The sequence below is a fragment of the Labeo rohita genome, chromosome 17 (genome assembly GCF_022985175.1).
Source record: "Labeo rohita strain BAU-BD-2019 chromosome 17, IGBB_LRoh.1.0, whole genome shotgun sequence".
NCBI lineage: Eukaryota > Metazoa > Chordata > Actinopteri > Cypriniformes > Cyprinidae > Labeo > Labeo rohita.
In genome coordinates this window covers 17,441,288-17,454,881 of record NC_066885.1, presented here as the reverse complement: position 1 = coordinate 17,454,881, position 13,594 = coordinate 17,441,288, and the positions used below count along the sequence as shown (strand labels likewise).

General features: G+C 35.1%; 1 protein-coding gene across 3 annotated transcripts in view; it reads left to right on the top strand.

Annotated features, from left to right (window-relative positions):
• The first annotated feature begins 4,630 nt into the window (after nt 1-4,630).
• Nucleotides 4,631-13,594, top strand: part of cnksr1 (connector enhancer of kinase suppressor of Ras 1) — a 41,940-nt gene continuing 32,976 nt past the window's right edge. For 2 of the 3 annotated variants that reach the window (XM_051133155.1, XM_051133153.1), the window contains exons 1-4: nt 4,631-4,877; nt 8,644-8,801; nt 11,357-11,559; nt 11,655-11,739. In XM_051133155.1, coding sequence (XP_050989112.1) covers nt 4,826-4,877; nt 8,644-8,801; nt 11,357-11,559; nt 11,655-11,739 — 498 coding nt within the window. In that variant the 5' untranslated portion in view covers nt 4,631-4,825. The remainder of the gene's footprint in view (nt 4,878-8,643; nt 8,802-11,356; nt 11,560-11,654; nt 11,740-13,594) is intronic. The other variant, XM_051133154.1, reaches the window with a different exon arrangement.

The window sequence follows — 13,594 nt, the reverse complement described above, 5'->3', positions numbered from 1 at the left end:
ACAATGGGCAATAAAAATCAATCCACAGAATAAACATTTTTCCTCTCCCTTCCCAAGAGTTCTGTACCAAAAGTTCTTGTGCATGCTTAAAGCTACTGAATTAGCGTTTCCTGCACTGCTTGAATCTACTATAGAGCAATGGTAAAATAAATAGTTACCCAAATTGTGAGCTTGCAATCTGAATTGAATGTGATGAAATAAAATAGTCTTGTACCGCAAATTACACTGGTAAGAAAACACTCTTTTTATCCATTTGTTCTCAAAGGCTGCACGCAAAAACAAATACAGCGCAAACAATGTAGACCAGTTTGCTGGCAAATTACTCTATTAACGAAACTTGTAGCACTTTAAGTTAGTGGGTTCTTTTTTGAATCACGTTACATGTTTTTTAAAAATATTTAGATATTGATTTCAGGATAGATGTGAAGGTTTGAAGTGCTTTGTCGAGTGTATGTTTAATATGAGCTAAAAAATTTGGGTAACACTTTAAAAAAGCGAACACTTATACACTATTAACTAAAATTTTCCCACTATTAAATTCCTAATTTGCTGCTTATTAATAGTTAGTAGGGTAGTTGTTAAGTTTAGGTATTGAGTGGGATTAGGGATGTAGAATAAGGTCATGTAGAATAAGGCATTAATATGTGCTTAATTAGTACTAATAAATGGCTTATATTCTAGTAATACGCATGCTAATAAGCAACTAGTTAAGAAACCGTAAAATAAAGTGTTACCAAAATTTGATGCTTCCTCTAACTAGCAGAGTTGTGAGTGTGTGTGTGAGAGAGAGTGTTTTTCTTTCTGTTTTTAAAATTGGAAATACTTTATGCATGAGAAATATACAGTGTAACAATAACAATAGCAATAGAAGAGTTTAAGTGATAAACAAAGCATAAAATAAGATAAAAAGCAAAAACAGAAAAGGAGACACTGTGCTCATTATTATGTTATGGCAAGTTTCCAGTTCATTCATCACTCTGGAAATGGAATGTCAAGTTGAGCACATTGCATTGTGGGATTCAGTGCATTGGGCTGTGGTTTCAACAACTGTAGTTAGGCAATCCATGCACATACTGTGCAAAGTATAACTGCATACCACCTCCATTTAAATTTAAAATGCCATTCTAAATATGGCATTTTGGACCACAAAACCAACAGTACATTGTATGGGTCAAAATTATTGATTTTTCTTTTATGCCAAAAACCATTATGATATTAAGTAAAGATCGTGTTCCATAAAGAGATTTTGTAAATATCCTACCGTAAATATATCAAACTTTAATTTTCTCAATATTTTGATTTTTTTGAATTCTCAGATTCCAGATCTCGGCCAAATATTGTCCTATCCTAACAACCATACATCAGTGCAAAGCTTCAGCTTTCAGATAATGTATAAATCTCAATTTTTAAAAAATGTACCCTTATGACTGGTTTTGTGGTCCAGGGTCACATATTTTATTTCAGCTCGAGAGGCAGAAGGGAAGTCTTGAAAAATAGTCTCCAACAGTCAATTGAAAATATCCTCATCCTCACCATCATTTTGAGCCATCTTGTGTATTAAACACATTTTGCATGCAAAACACACAATACAGTTGCTTTTAAATGTTATGCAAAACCAGAACTGCCAAAGTACCTTACAGCCCATTTAAATACATTAATGTAAATTAAAATGAAATAGCGCTTTTTTCTCTAAGAGAGTAAGAGGGAGAATGCTTGATTTGTTGCAAATATGCATTTCATGTGCCATTACGAAGTTTATCAGTGTCCTCACTCTGTCTTTCTGCCAGGTGTGAATTCATATGCCTCTGCGTTGCATAATTAGTCTTTTCTCAGCAGCAAACTTGAGAAAAAAAAACAGCAAACACTAATTATGAAAAACACAGATTGGATCAGGCCCTGTTAGAAGTCAACATCTAAATAAAAGCATGCATCAATAATGTTGTTTACTCAAGAGAAGCAGAGAGATAATGCAAAAGGCATTAAAACAAATATATTTGAATCTCTAATTAGTATAGTTTTCTTATGTTTTATACATAAGAAACGGCGTGGAATTCTGGACAAGCTGACATTATCAGGATCTAGATTTGGCAAATGTACTGCAAAACAACGATTCTCATTTCTTACATTTACAAATGTCAACATGAGGAACCTGATGTGCTCAGACACGCAAAAGACTGAATGGTATTTCGCTATTTTCTTGCAGCTCAAGCGGGAGGATGAACGCCTCAGGGACTCTGGGCCAGATTTAGAGTTAAACTGAGATCTGCGAACCAATGCACAGTATAAAACTAGGGCGAGGGTCAATTTCATTTCAAATGAATGTGGTACTAAATAAATGTTGAATATCAGTCAGATTCTTTCACTGCATAAATCAAGTCAAATGTATCTATGTACACTCTTCACAAAACACTGATTTCAAAGCACCTTTGCAGAAGATGTTTATATTTAACAGATTGGAGCTGGACAGTAAAAAGTTTACATTTTGCGACAAAATATAACAAAAACACGTGTCTGGGAATTGACATTAACTAGTGTATCCCTTTGCTGATAGTGTACTCTATGCTGATAAAACTGTATATATTATATATAGATCTCTGGGCGATAATACATACATTTTTGCGACTATAAAAAAAGTACAGCGAAATGCAAGTTTAGACCTTTTCGTAACACTGTTGCTCACGAATCTTTAGTGGAGTCTGGTTGAGAACAAAGGATTTTGAATTACATATTCCAGGTCAGGTCATCTCTGTACACACAGTGCCGCCATAACTCAGTACAACTATTATCAAAGAGTTCGAGAGCTTCAAGGATACATTTCATAAGGCCACTCAATGCTCGGCCGCCTCTATGCTCTACAATAGAATGCAAATCAAATCATACACTTGCTTTGCTTTTGAAGCAGCTGCTCTTTTATGTTGCACTATCATCTAATCCATATCCGTATGTTCTGAATCATATGGTTTCTGCGATATTGCCTAGTGATCACGCATCTAAAACTACAGAGAGACCCACTCTGTTTACAATATGTTGGATCTGTATGGGAGGAGTGAATTATAGAGCTTACTGAAGCCAAGACTGCATGGTGCTTTTGAGACATGTCGTATCAGGTTTAAACAATAGATAATATCACTTGTTCAAAAAAAAAAAAAAAAAAAAAAAAAAAAGAAAAATGTATTTACGTTTACACACACAACAATGCATCAATTACACATACAGTAGGAGGCGCTAGATCGCAGTACAATTTTCCGCTGAAAATAAACAAATAAACACACTTAAACCAGCCTAATGGTTTGTTAATTTTTGCTGGTCTCCTAAAACCCCCAAACCCCAACCCCATCTTAAACTAGAGCAGGCTGGGAGACCACCTAAAACCATTAAACAGTTTAAGGCTGGATTATAAACTAGATTATTGACATAATAAATAACGGTTGTTTTAGATATCATGTTCATATATGAAAATAAAAAAATATTAATGATATATACACTACCCGTCAAAAGTTTTCAAACAGTAAGATTTTTTTTTTTTTTAAAGAAGTCTTTTAAGCTCACCAAGCCTGCATTTATTTGATCCAAAGTACAGCAAAAACAGTACAATTCTGAAATAATTTTACCATTTAAAATAACTGTTTCTATTTAAATATATTTTATAATGTTATTTATTCCTGTGTATTTTCGAAGCTGAATTTTTAGCATCATTACTCAAGTCACATGATCCTTCAGAAATCATTCTAATATTTTGATTTGCTCCTCAAAAACATGTGTTATTATTAATATTATGTTGAAAAAATAATAATTATACTGACTCCAAGCTTTTGAATGGTATAGTATATAATGTAACAAAGTTTTTCATTTCAGTTTCAGAAAAATGCTGATCTTTGGACCTTTCTATTCATCAAAGAATTCTAAAAAAATTTACTTAACGGTTTTAAATATTGATAATAATAATAATATTAATAATCTTTCTTGAACAGCTAATCAGCATGATTTCTGAAGGATCATGTGACTGATAACTGGAGTAATGATGCTGAAAATTTTGCTTTGATCACATTACTTACATTTTAAAATATATTTAAAGAGACAGCAGTTATTTTAAATATTACAAATATTTTACAATATTACTGCTTTTGCTGTATTTTGTATCAAATAAACACAGGCTTGGTGAGCAGTAGAGAATTCTGTAAAAAAAAAAAAAAAATAAAACATTAAAACTCTTACTGTTCAAAAACTTTTGACCAGTAGTGTATATATACAATATATATATATATATATATATAGATTAATACATATTTATGTTGATCATACCACAATCAAATGCAATTGCATTTTTTTAACCTACATGGCAAATTATTTGTTTTTAATACTCAAAAATTCCTCTGTTGGTCAACAAGAACATAATAATATGTAACACAACAATGTAAATTATTATATTATGTTAATTTACTTTTTCTTGTTGGCCAGCAGATGGATTTATGATGATGGTAAAAGGGATTCAATGGGTTAAAATAGTTTCCCACACTTTACTACCAGAAAGGAAAGACCCCGAAGGGTTAAATAAGATGATCAAAACACGTATAGTTTGCAGGGCGGGAGTCAGGCAAACCGAGAAAACTGATTTGGTCTCAGGACACTGAATTGCCTTTATGAACGAGTTTCATGAACCCCTCCCTGGAAACCGAGACAGGCGCAGTGGACGCGGACACCAGCGGCGCACACCATTGGCTGAGAGCGCAGCTTTACCTGTAGGAAGGTGTGCCAAGCAGACAGCAGGATGAACTTTTCTTTGCTCTGATCCACTTCAGGGATTTGAATTCATGCTCCTGAGATCATGGAGCCCGTAACGTCTTGGAGCGACGAGAGAGTCGCCGAGTGGCTCAAAGGTAACGGGGTGTGTTTATGTTTGTGTGTCTGTGATTTTTGCGACCGACAGGTGACTTTATGTCAGTTGATAGAGAGATATGGCCGAATTAAACAGGAACAACACAAATCCCTAAGGAACGGGAAGGTGTTACTGGAATGAGGAAGCGCCTTTTAGTTTGTTGATAAACTCTCGCGCGAAATTAACTCACAGCTGGTCAGTACAAAAGCGGTTTACATTAACAAACAGTATGTTATTAATACGTCTTTCCTCGTATGCAAAGCGATAAAATCTGCTGCTGTCATTCTCTGTGCGAGTCCAGACTGGCCCACATCGCTAACTATATGCGCATGTCGCTATTCCTCTCGCTCATTTCTGACCCCTGTCCTGTGGTTTCACTTTAACATCTGTACTCCATACAGTGTTATATGTTTTATACTTTACAATAGTATTTATGTCGCTTTGAAAGTGTAGTTAAATTAGTAGTATTGCGTAATACTAACGAACCTAGTGGTTATTTTGTGAAGTTGCTTTTGAATACTTACGTATGTATTGATATGTAACATAACAATTAAATGTTAACATGTATTTCGTAAAGCACAGCCGTTCTTTTCACTTTTTGCTTTTACTTTATACTTCTACTATTTTATTATTACAGTGGCTTGAGACTGTGAAGTAGGAAAATAGTTGACTTTTTACTGTAGTGAATATTTATTTGTTAATTTTTTCTACTAAAAGCCTTGTTTATTAAATAATGTTGCCCAGAAAAATAAGATAAAGTTCACTGAACACATTTTTTGTTTCATTTATTACAATGTCTCCAACAGTGGGGCATGTTGTCTATTCATCGTGCCATTACACAAGACTTTAAGCAAACTTCAGTCAGTTTTGAAATGCAAAATTTATGAAACTATTTAATACTGTATACAATAATAGAAGTAGAGAAGAAGAGAAAACATTTTTGTGTGTTTATACTTTAATTAAAAACCTTCTAGCGAATGAGATTGATATTATATTATTTGTTTATAACACCCCCACCCAAAATGTTTGAATATTTATCTTAAAACTTCTAAGATCTTTATCCTACTTTTGTAATTCAGCAGTTTCACACAGTTGGACAAAGCAAAGGAATATTCCCCACTTTCATAATATTAAAGCTCCTTGCTTTTCCTCCCCAAAAATAGCTTTTGGTAACACGTACACTACCAGTCGAAAGTTTCTGTTTCAGATTTTTAATGTTTTTTTAAATAAAGCCTCTTCTGCTCACCAAGCCTGCATTTATTTGATCCAAAATACAACAAATGCAGTAATATTATGAAATATTTGTTTCTATTTAAAGTAACTGTTTCCTATCTATATAGAAATTAATACTTTTATTTAACAAGGATGCTTTAAATTGATCAAAATTGATGATAAAACATTTATAATATTACAAAAGATTTCTATTTCAGATAAATGCTGTTCTTCTGAACTTTCTATTAATGAAAGAAACCTGAAAAAAAGTCTACTCTGTCTACGCTGTTTTCAACATAATATTAATAATAAATGTTTTTGAGCAGCAAATCAAAATATTAGATTAGTTTCTGAAGGATCATGTGACTGCTAAAAATTTAGTATAGAAAAAACAGGAATAAGTTATTTTTTAAAACATATTCAAATAGAAAACAGTCCTTTTAAATAGTAAATAAAAATAAATAGTAAGTACTTTTTTTTTTTTTTTTTTTTTTTGCTGTACTTTGGATGAAATAAATGCAAGCTTGGTGAGCAGAAGAAACTTTTTTAAAAAACATTCAAAATCTTTTTGTTCAAAAACTTTTGACGTAGTGTTTTCCATATTAACTATTTTCCACATTTAACTTTTCCCTCAATAATTTCCTAATTTTCTGCATACTGAGAGTAAGTAAGGTTGTTGTTGTAGTAGTTAAGGTTACGTATGAGGTAGGGTTAAGGGATCTAGAATATGCTGTAAAAGAAAATAATAATAATTAAAAAAATAAGTTACATCAACTAAACTTATTTTTTTAAATGATTATTTATTTAATCATTTTAAGGCAACAGGTTTCATCAGTTTGATTAAGTTATTAAGTTAAGTCAACTTAGCACTTTTTATGGTGTGATCATGTAGAATAAAGTATATGCTTCATTAAGTACAAACAAACAATATGCTAGTAATATGCATGTTACCAAAGCTTTTTTTTTTGTAAAAAAAGATCTTAACATGAATTTTCCTAGCCTTTGAGTTCAAAGAAACAAGTTATTTCTAACACTTTGTATAGCCTACTGTAAAATACAAGCATAATAAACTCATAATGAAAATATTAGAATGTGCGTTTCAAACCCTGAACCTATTAGACTGTGATAGAAGCAAAGAGCCCCTTATGTGTTTTACAAATGTTGGACATGTTGTATCCTGTGATCTTTTAGGTTCTCAGTTTATGAGATCTCTAAAGAGATAAAAAAATATGTCAAAGCCAAATGTGATAACAAAGCCTCAATCCCTGCTATTATACAGCATTATAAAAGTGGTTTAATAGAAAATAATTATAGAAAAATACCGTACATGCCTTATGAATCTAGATTAGAGAATAGTCTGAGACAGTTATGAAATATTTCTGCTGTGTAATGTAGTTGCACAAAAATCTTACACAAAGGAATTTTCTCCAGGGCCCAAACAAAATCTTTGTGTTTCACTAGCTCAGAGAAATAAGCTTAAATCCTCAGTGTTCACCTCATTTTTACCTTGTTTATTCTAAAATTAACAACAGAAACTTGTCTTACATCAGAGTTCTAAAGTGCTTTTTCCTAAAGTAAACACACAGCAGGTGTGTGTTTTAACATGACTTTTAACAACAGCTGGCTGCGCAACTTCAATGTGCATAACCCAGATGCCTCCTGGGCACCTTCTTCATGCTAGGCCACTCATTTCCTTCCATTATAATGGATCTATGGAAACTGTTTTCGTATGCATGTGTGGAGTGATGATCAGTGAGTCGTATTTGAGCTTCTTGTATACTGTAGCGGTTTCCTTTCATTCATAATGTGCTAGAATCATCTACTAACTACTCACTGACATTTTTTTCTGTATTTTACTTGGGCCAAAGATCAAAGATCATTTTCAACATTAATTGTATCATAATTTTTTAAATGCACCCAAATTTTAGGGTTGGCAAGGTTTTTTTTATGATTTTGAAAGAAGTCACTTATACTCACTAAGGCTGCTTTTATTTGATCAAAAATGCTGAAAAAATAGAAATCATTTTTTGCAGTTAAATATTTTGTGAAATATTATTGCAATTAAAAGAACTGTTTTCTGTTTTAATATATTTTAAAATGTAGTTTTTCAGAATTTTCTGTTACTCCAGTCTTCAGTGTCACATGATCCTTTCAGAACTCATTACAATATGCTGATTTGGTTCTTAAGAACTATTTCTTATTATTATCAATGTTGAAAACAGCTGTGCTGCTTAATTTTATTAATAGTTTTATTCTTTAATGAATATAAAGTTCAAAAGAGCAGTATTTATTGTACATCGAAAACTTTTGTAATGATGTAAAAGTCTTTTTTTTTTTATTAGTTTAATGCATCTTTGCTGAATAAAAAAAATCATACTAATCCCACACTTTCAGTGGTAGTGTATATATAATAATATTTATGATATCATAGTAATATTTATTGTGATAATATTTATATTATTACATCTGTTTCTGTTTCTGTGATTCAATTTGAACTGTTCATGAACTTAATTTCTTAATACTTATTAAATGATATTTCTGTGTGTGTTTTTCAGGTCTGGATGCTCCTCTGCAGCAGTACTCATTCTCTGAATGGCATCTCTCTGGTTCAGAACTGCTTCATCTTTCATCATCCAAACTGGAGAAACTCGGTGTGCATAAAATCGGACATCAGGAGCTCATACTGGAGGCTGTGGAAAAACTCTGTGCTTTGGTAAGGCCCTTGTGTGTGTGCATTTGTACAGCTATCTTTGTGAGTTTTAGACCATCGGAGTGAGGGCAGTTTTGTAAAGAGAGGACATTTTGGCCGGTCCTCACTTTCTGGGTCTCAGTCTTTGAAGGCCTGTTTGAGGGTCAAGACTTGATTTTAGGGATCAGGTTATAATTGGGTAGTTAGGTTTAGGGTAAGGGTTTGGGTGAAGCACTTAGTTCTGATGGGTAGGTTTTGCGTAAGGAGCTAGATATTGCATTGTGTCAATGTATGTCCTCACAAAGATAGCTATACAGAGTTTGTGTGTGTGTGTGCATTAATCTTTGTGAGGACAAAATATGTAAAAATGCTCCCAGTAGAATAAACAATTCCAAATAATACCAAGGGGCGTGTTTAACGCTAAGTTTAGTCTATTTATTTTTAACTTCTATTTAGAACAATGGATTTGAATGGGGTGTAATAAAGAGGATAAAGCTTATATTTGAGTGTGTGATTTGTGCATACAGGGTGTATTGTAATAATCCTTTTGTTATTTCATAATCTAAAATTAAGTGTTTGTGTTTCATATGCCTGTCGTATTAGAGGCTCTTTTCTGGAGGTGAGAAATGCTATAGGACTTCAGTCACTATCATTATTTAAACCATTATAGCATCAGTCTGTGACTGGACTGCTTTGTATTCCATCTCTCTCTCTCTCTCTCTCTCTCTCTCTCTCTGTCTGTGAAATTCATTACATCTGAGAGAGTTGCTTACCCAGCTGACTTTAGCTATATTCTCAGATGGCTGTAACACTAACAAAACACAAGCCCAATCTCAGGGAACATTCTTCCATAAGTGTCTGGCCTATTTTTTGAAACAGTTTCCACTTCCATGTTTGTCTTGAGTCATCTCAGCTGGGTAATATAATGGATTTATAGTGTACATTACATGCTTTTTCAAGAAATAAATAGTACAGTTGCTTCACTTCATTTTCAGATCATAAATGTGTTGATTGTTGGCTCATACTCTGAGGCTTCCCCTGAGCTGACAGTGGATGTGCTTCATGTGTATAAATATCATAAATATTTTGCCCGCTGGGAGGATTAATGTGGACCTGTTGGTGCCAGGACTCCCTGTCTGTGTTGTAACAGCACATTTAGGCTTAACTGCTCCTGCTTTGCAGGAAGAATAATTATTATTTTTATTAATTTAGCAAAGGTGAAATTTACAAGGCATGGCCCAAATGTCGATCAGGACTTAAAGGGATATGTCGACATTAGTAATCCTGATGTTTGTAGGATAGGGCAAGGAAACATGCCAGACATTTCAAGAGTAGGATTAAAGGTACATAGCAAGTGAAAAATTGGTATAAATGTTGAACATTGTATCTTTTAAATGTAAATTATCTGTCTTTTAAGTTATTTAGGACACAGAGGTCATTATAGTTGGGTAAACTTTTATAGTGGTGAACAGAAACTAAGACAAGTATATTTTTTGAGTCCACTTTTTTAGCAACAGCAAAAGAAAATGATTGTATTTCTGTGAAGAGATTGATTATGTTGGTCAGAAGAGAGAAAAAGAAAATTTCTGTAATTATTGCCAAGGTAGTATGAAAACAAAGTATAGTGTTATAGATGTACATGCAATATAAAAATAAGTAAATAAATAAATAAATAAATAAATAAAAACCTTGCAGTCCCACTTTATATTAGGTGCCCTTAACTACTACGTACTTGCATTTAAATTAGTCATTTGATACAATGCACTTATTGTGCATACATGTTTTTACATTGTAATTATATATTTTTTAAAAATACCTGCAGGTAATTACATCTGTCATTAATTTCTGTAATTACATTTATAATTACACTGTTGACCTTTACACCTTAACCCAACCTTAAACCTACCCATACCACCAAACCTGTCCCTAACCTTAAAGTAGATCAACTTTTAAAGTCCACGTAAAGCAATATTAAATATGTGCTTTGAGTTTGTGACAGCACAGAAAAATGTGTTATTAACCACCCAGCCAAATTGAAAAAATAAGCAGTATTCTCTGCTCTCAAATGCTGGGGGCATGTCTGCTATCGGTGCTGAAACCACGCCCAATAGTGGGAAAGTTGCTACCTCTCTCAACTGTCGGATACCCCTACAACCTGAAGATGCATTTATGTGTTGAAGACATAGCTAGCTAGCAAACTGTAGGCTGTAGTAACTAACAGTAATAACAGTAACTGATGCTAATGCTCTCTAATTATTATAGTGTTAGGGGAGGGGTCATGTTCAGTGGCTGTAGTGTGTCATCGAGACATGATGTCAGGCCCGGCCAAAAAATCCTAAACACAAAAATGGTGAAAAACTGTTTAACAGTCTAACTCCACAATTCAGTAATACGTAGTTCACAGTCTCTGTAACGTGTTTTTAGCAATACATTTCTAACATTTATAATGTGTTTAGAAACAATTCTCTGAATTGCCATTACATGGATTTAAAAAAACCCATCTCTGTACCTTGCAGGGTTTTAAATGCAAAAAAGCATTGTGAATGGCACCTGACATATTCTTTTTCTTGTCTGTGCAGACGTACAGTGTTGGGGGTGATAGTCTGCGCAGTTTGACAGAGAAACTGCGTGCAGTGGCTCACACTCTGCAGATGAGCATACAGGGACGCTGGCGTGTCAATACCAGTGATGGACAGAGCGCCACCAAGCTGTCACAACAGGTGCTGCAGGCAGTGGTGGACATAATTACAGAATCCAATGGACTTGTGTCTTTGCTCAACAGGTGAGATCTGCATGCTTACCTGCATGTGTTTATATGCACATAGTGGTGTGGTGTTTTTTTCTCATTCTCAGTCATAACGTATATGTCTTTTACAGGTATCAGTATGCACAGCAGACTGGATATACAGCAAATGAAAAAGTTGCCACTCTGTGTAAAGATCTGGACAATACAGTGCATAAGGTAAGTGTGTTCTTGTTGCCGTGTTTTAAAGAGACATTTCACTCAAAAAATTGTCATTGTTTGGTCCCCTCATGTTGTTACAGAGTATTTAAAAGGGGGAGTTCATCCAAAAATAAAAATTACCCCATGATTTACTCACCCTCAAGCCACTTTCTTCTTTCAGACAAATACAATCAAAGTTATATTAAAAAATGTCCTGGCTCTTCCATGCTTTTATGATGGCAGTGAATGAGTGTTGAGATTTTGAAGTCCATTCAACCATCATAAAAAGTACTCCACACAGCTCTGGGGGGTTAATAAAGGCCTTATGAAGTGAGTCGATGCGTTTGTGTAAGAAATTTTGTAAAAATATTTAAAACTTTAACTGTTGTTCGTTTAGTTCATGAGAGAGTGGCATTCCATCGGGGGGACGTAAGACATAGGTGTAGCGTAAATTCTGGTGAGCATATGTTAAAGATGTGAGAACCAAGTTTTGTTTATAGCAAATGTGGCGGGACTAGCAAACGACAGACACAGTGGGCATGACCTCAGGCCTCGGAGAGGCTTTTATTAAACATAATATAAACAAAAGTGTCCAAAATAAACAGGGGATCTGGTGTCCTCATCGTGCTGGGGGTTCTGTGAAGGAGGGCCAGTGTTCGAAAGGGAAGGGTCCAGGTAAGAGGCGGAGTCCGGCGGCCGCACGCGCTCCCCTCTCAGGTCCGCGGCTCTAGGGGCGGCGGCTTCCTCCAGCGACTACGTCCTCCTTGGCTCACAGCACTTCTGGGGGATTCAACGGCCCAGCATCCTCGCCCGTCAGCCATCTAACGGGTGTGGTACTCGTCCAGACTGTGGGTCCGGCAGCTCGTTGTTTCGGCGGTGCTTGATCCCCTCAACGCTCCCTCCCTGGACCCACGAGGACACCAGCGTGCATGCATGGGAAGAGACCGGTCTCCTGAGGAGAGTCGCGCTCCGCATTTCAACCAAGGCAGTGATGAGGCTTCACTGACGTCAAGTGTGCCTCATCACACGCCACCAGACTTGGCTGTTTCGGCGCCCCTCCTCTCTCTCGCACACCCACTCCCGTTGGGAGCCTGGTGAAGGGTGGTGATTAAGGGACGGGGAGATACTGATAAGTAGGGGGAGGCAGCCGACTTGTCACACAAAGGAAAACCACTCTCCTCTTGGCTTATATTGTAATCCTCCGACCGGTATTTTGTTTTGCTCTCTCCACTGTGTTTCTGCATTTGTCACTTTACACTTTTCTGCATTTGCCACACCTACGTCATCCGCTGGAACGCCACTGTTTCGTGAGCACACGTACAACAGTTAGCAAAAGCTAGAGATTACGGTTTATAAAGTTTGAAATATGGGTATTTTCTTGCACAAACAAATCGATTCAGAAGGCCTTTATTAAACACCCCGAGCCATGTGGAGCACTTTTTATGATGGATGGATGCACTTTATTTTGTTTCAACATCTCAACACCCATTTACTATTATTATAAAGCTTGGAAGGGCCAGCTTTATAATACTTTTAGTATGCTTCTGAAAGACGAAAGTCACATACACCTTGGATGGCTTGAGGGTGAGTAAATCATGGGGTAATTTTCGTTCTTGCGTGAACTATCCCTTAAAGTTGCCTTTTTCCATAAAAGAAGTGAATAGGGTGGTGACCTTCAAGCTTCAAAAAATCAAAAATGCAATAACTTTGTATGAATAACAAACTGAAAAGATAAGGGGTCATGACAAGAGAAATTAAATTTGCCTTTTGACATATAAGATATGTCTGTTTCAGGCTGTAGTGGCTGAAGTGATCAAGACCAGATAGAGGTTCTGGTGATTTTGAAATCTATTCATGCTGCCTATTTTGAGAT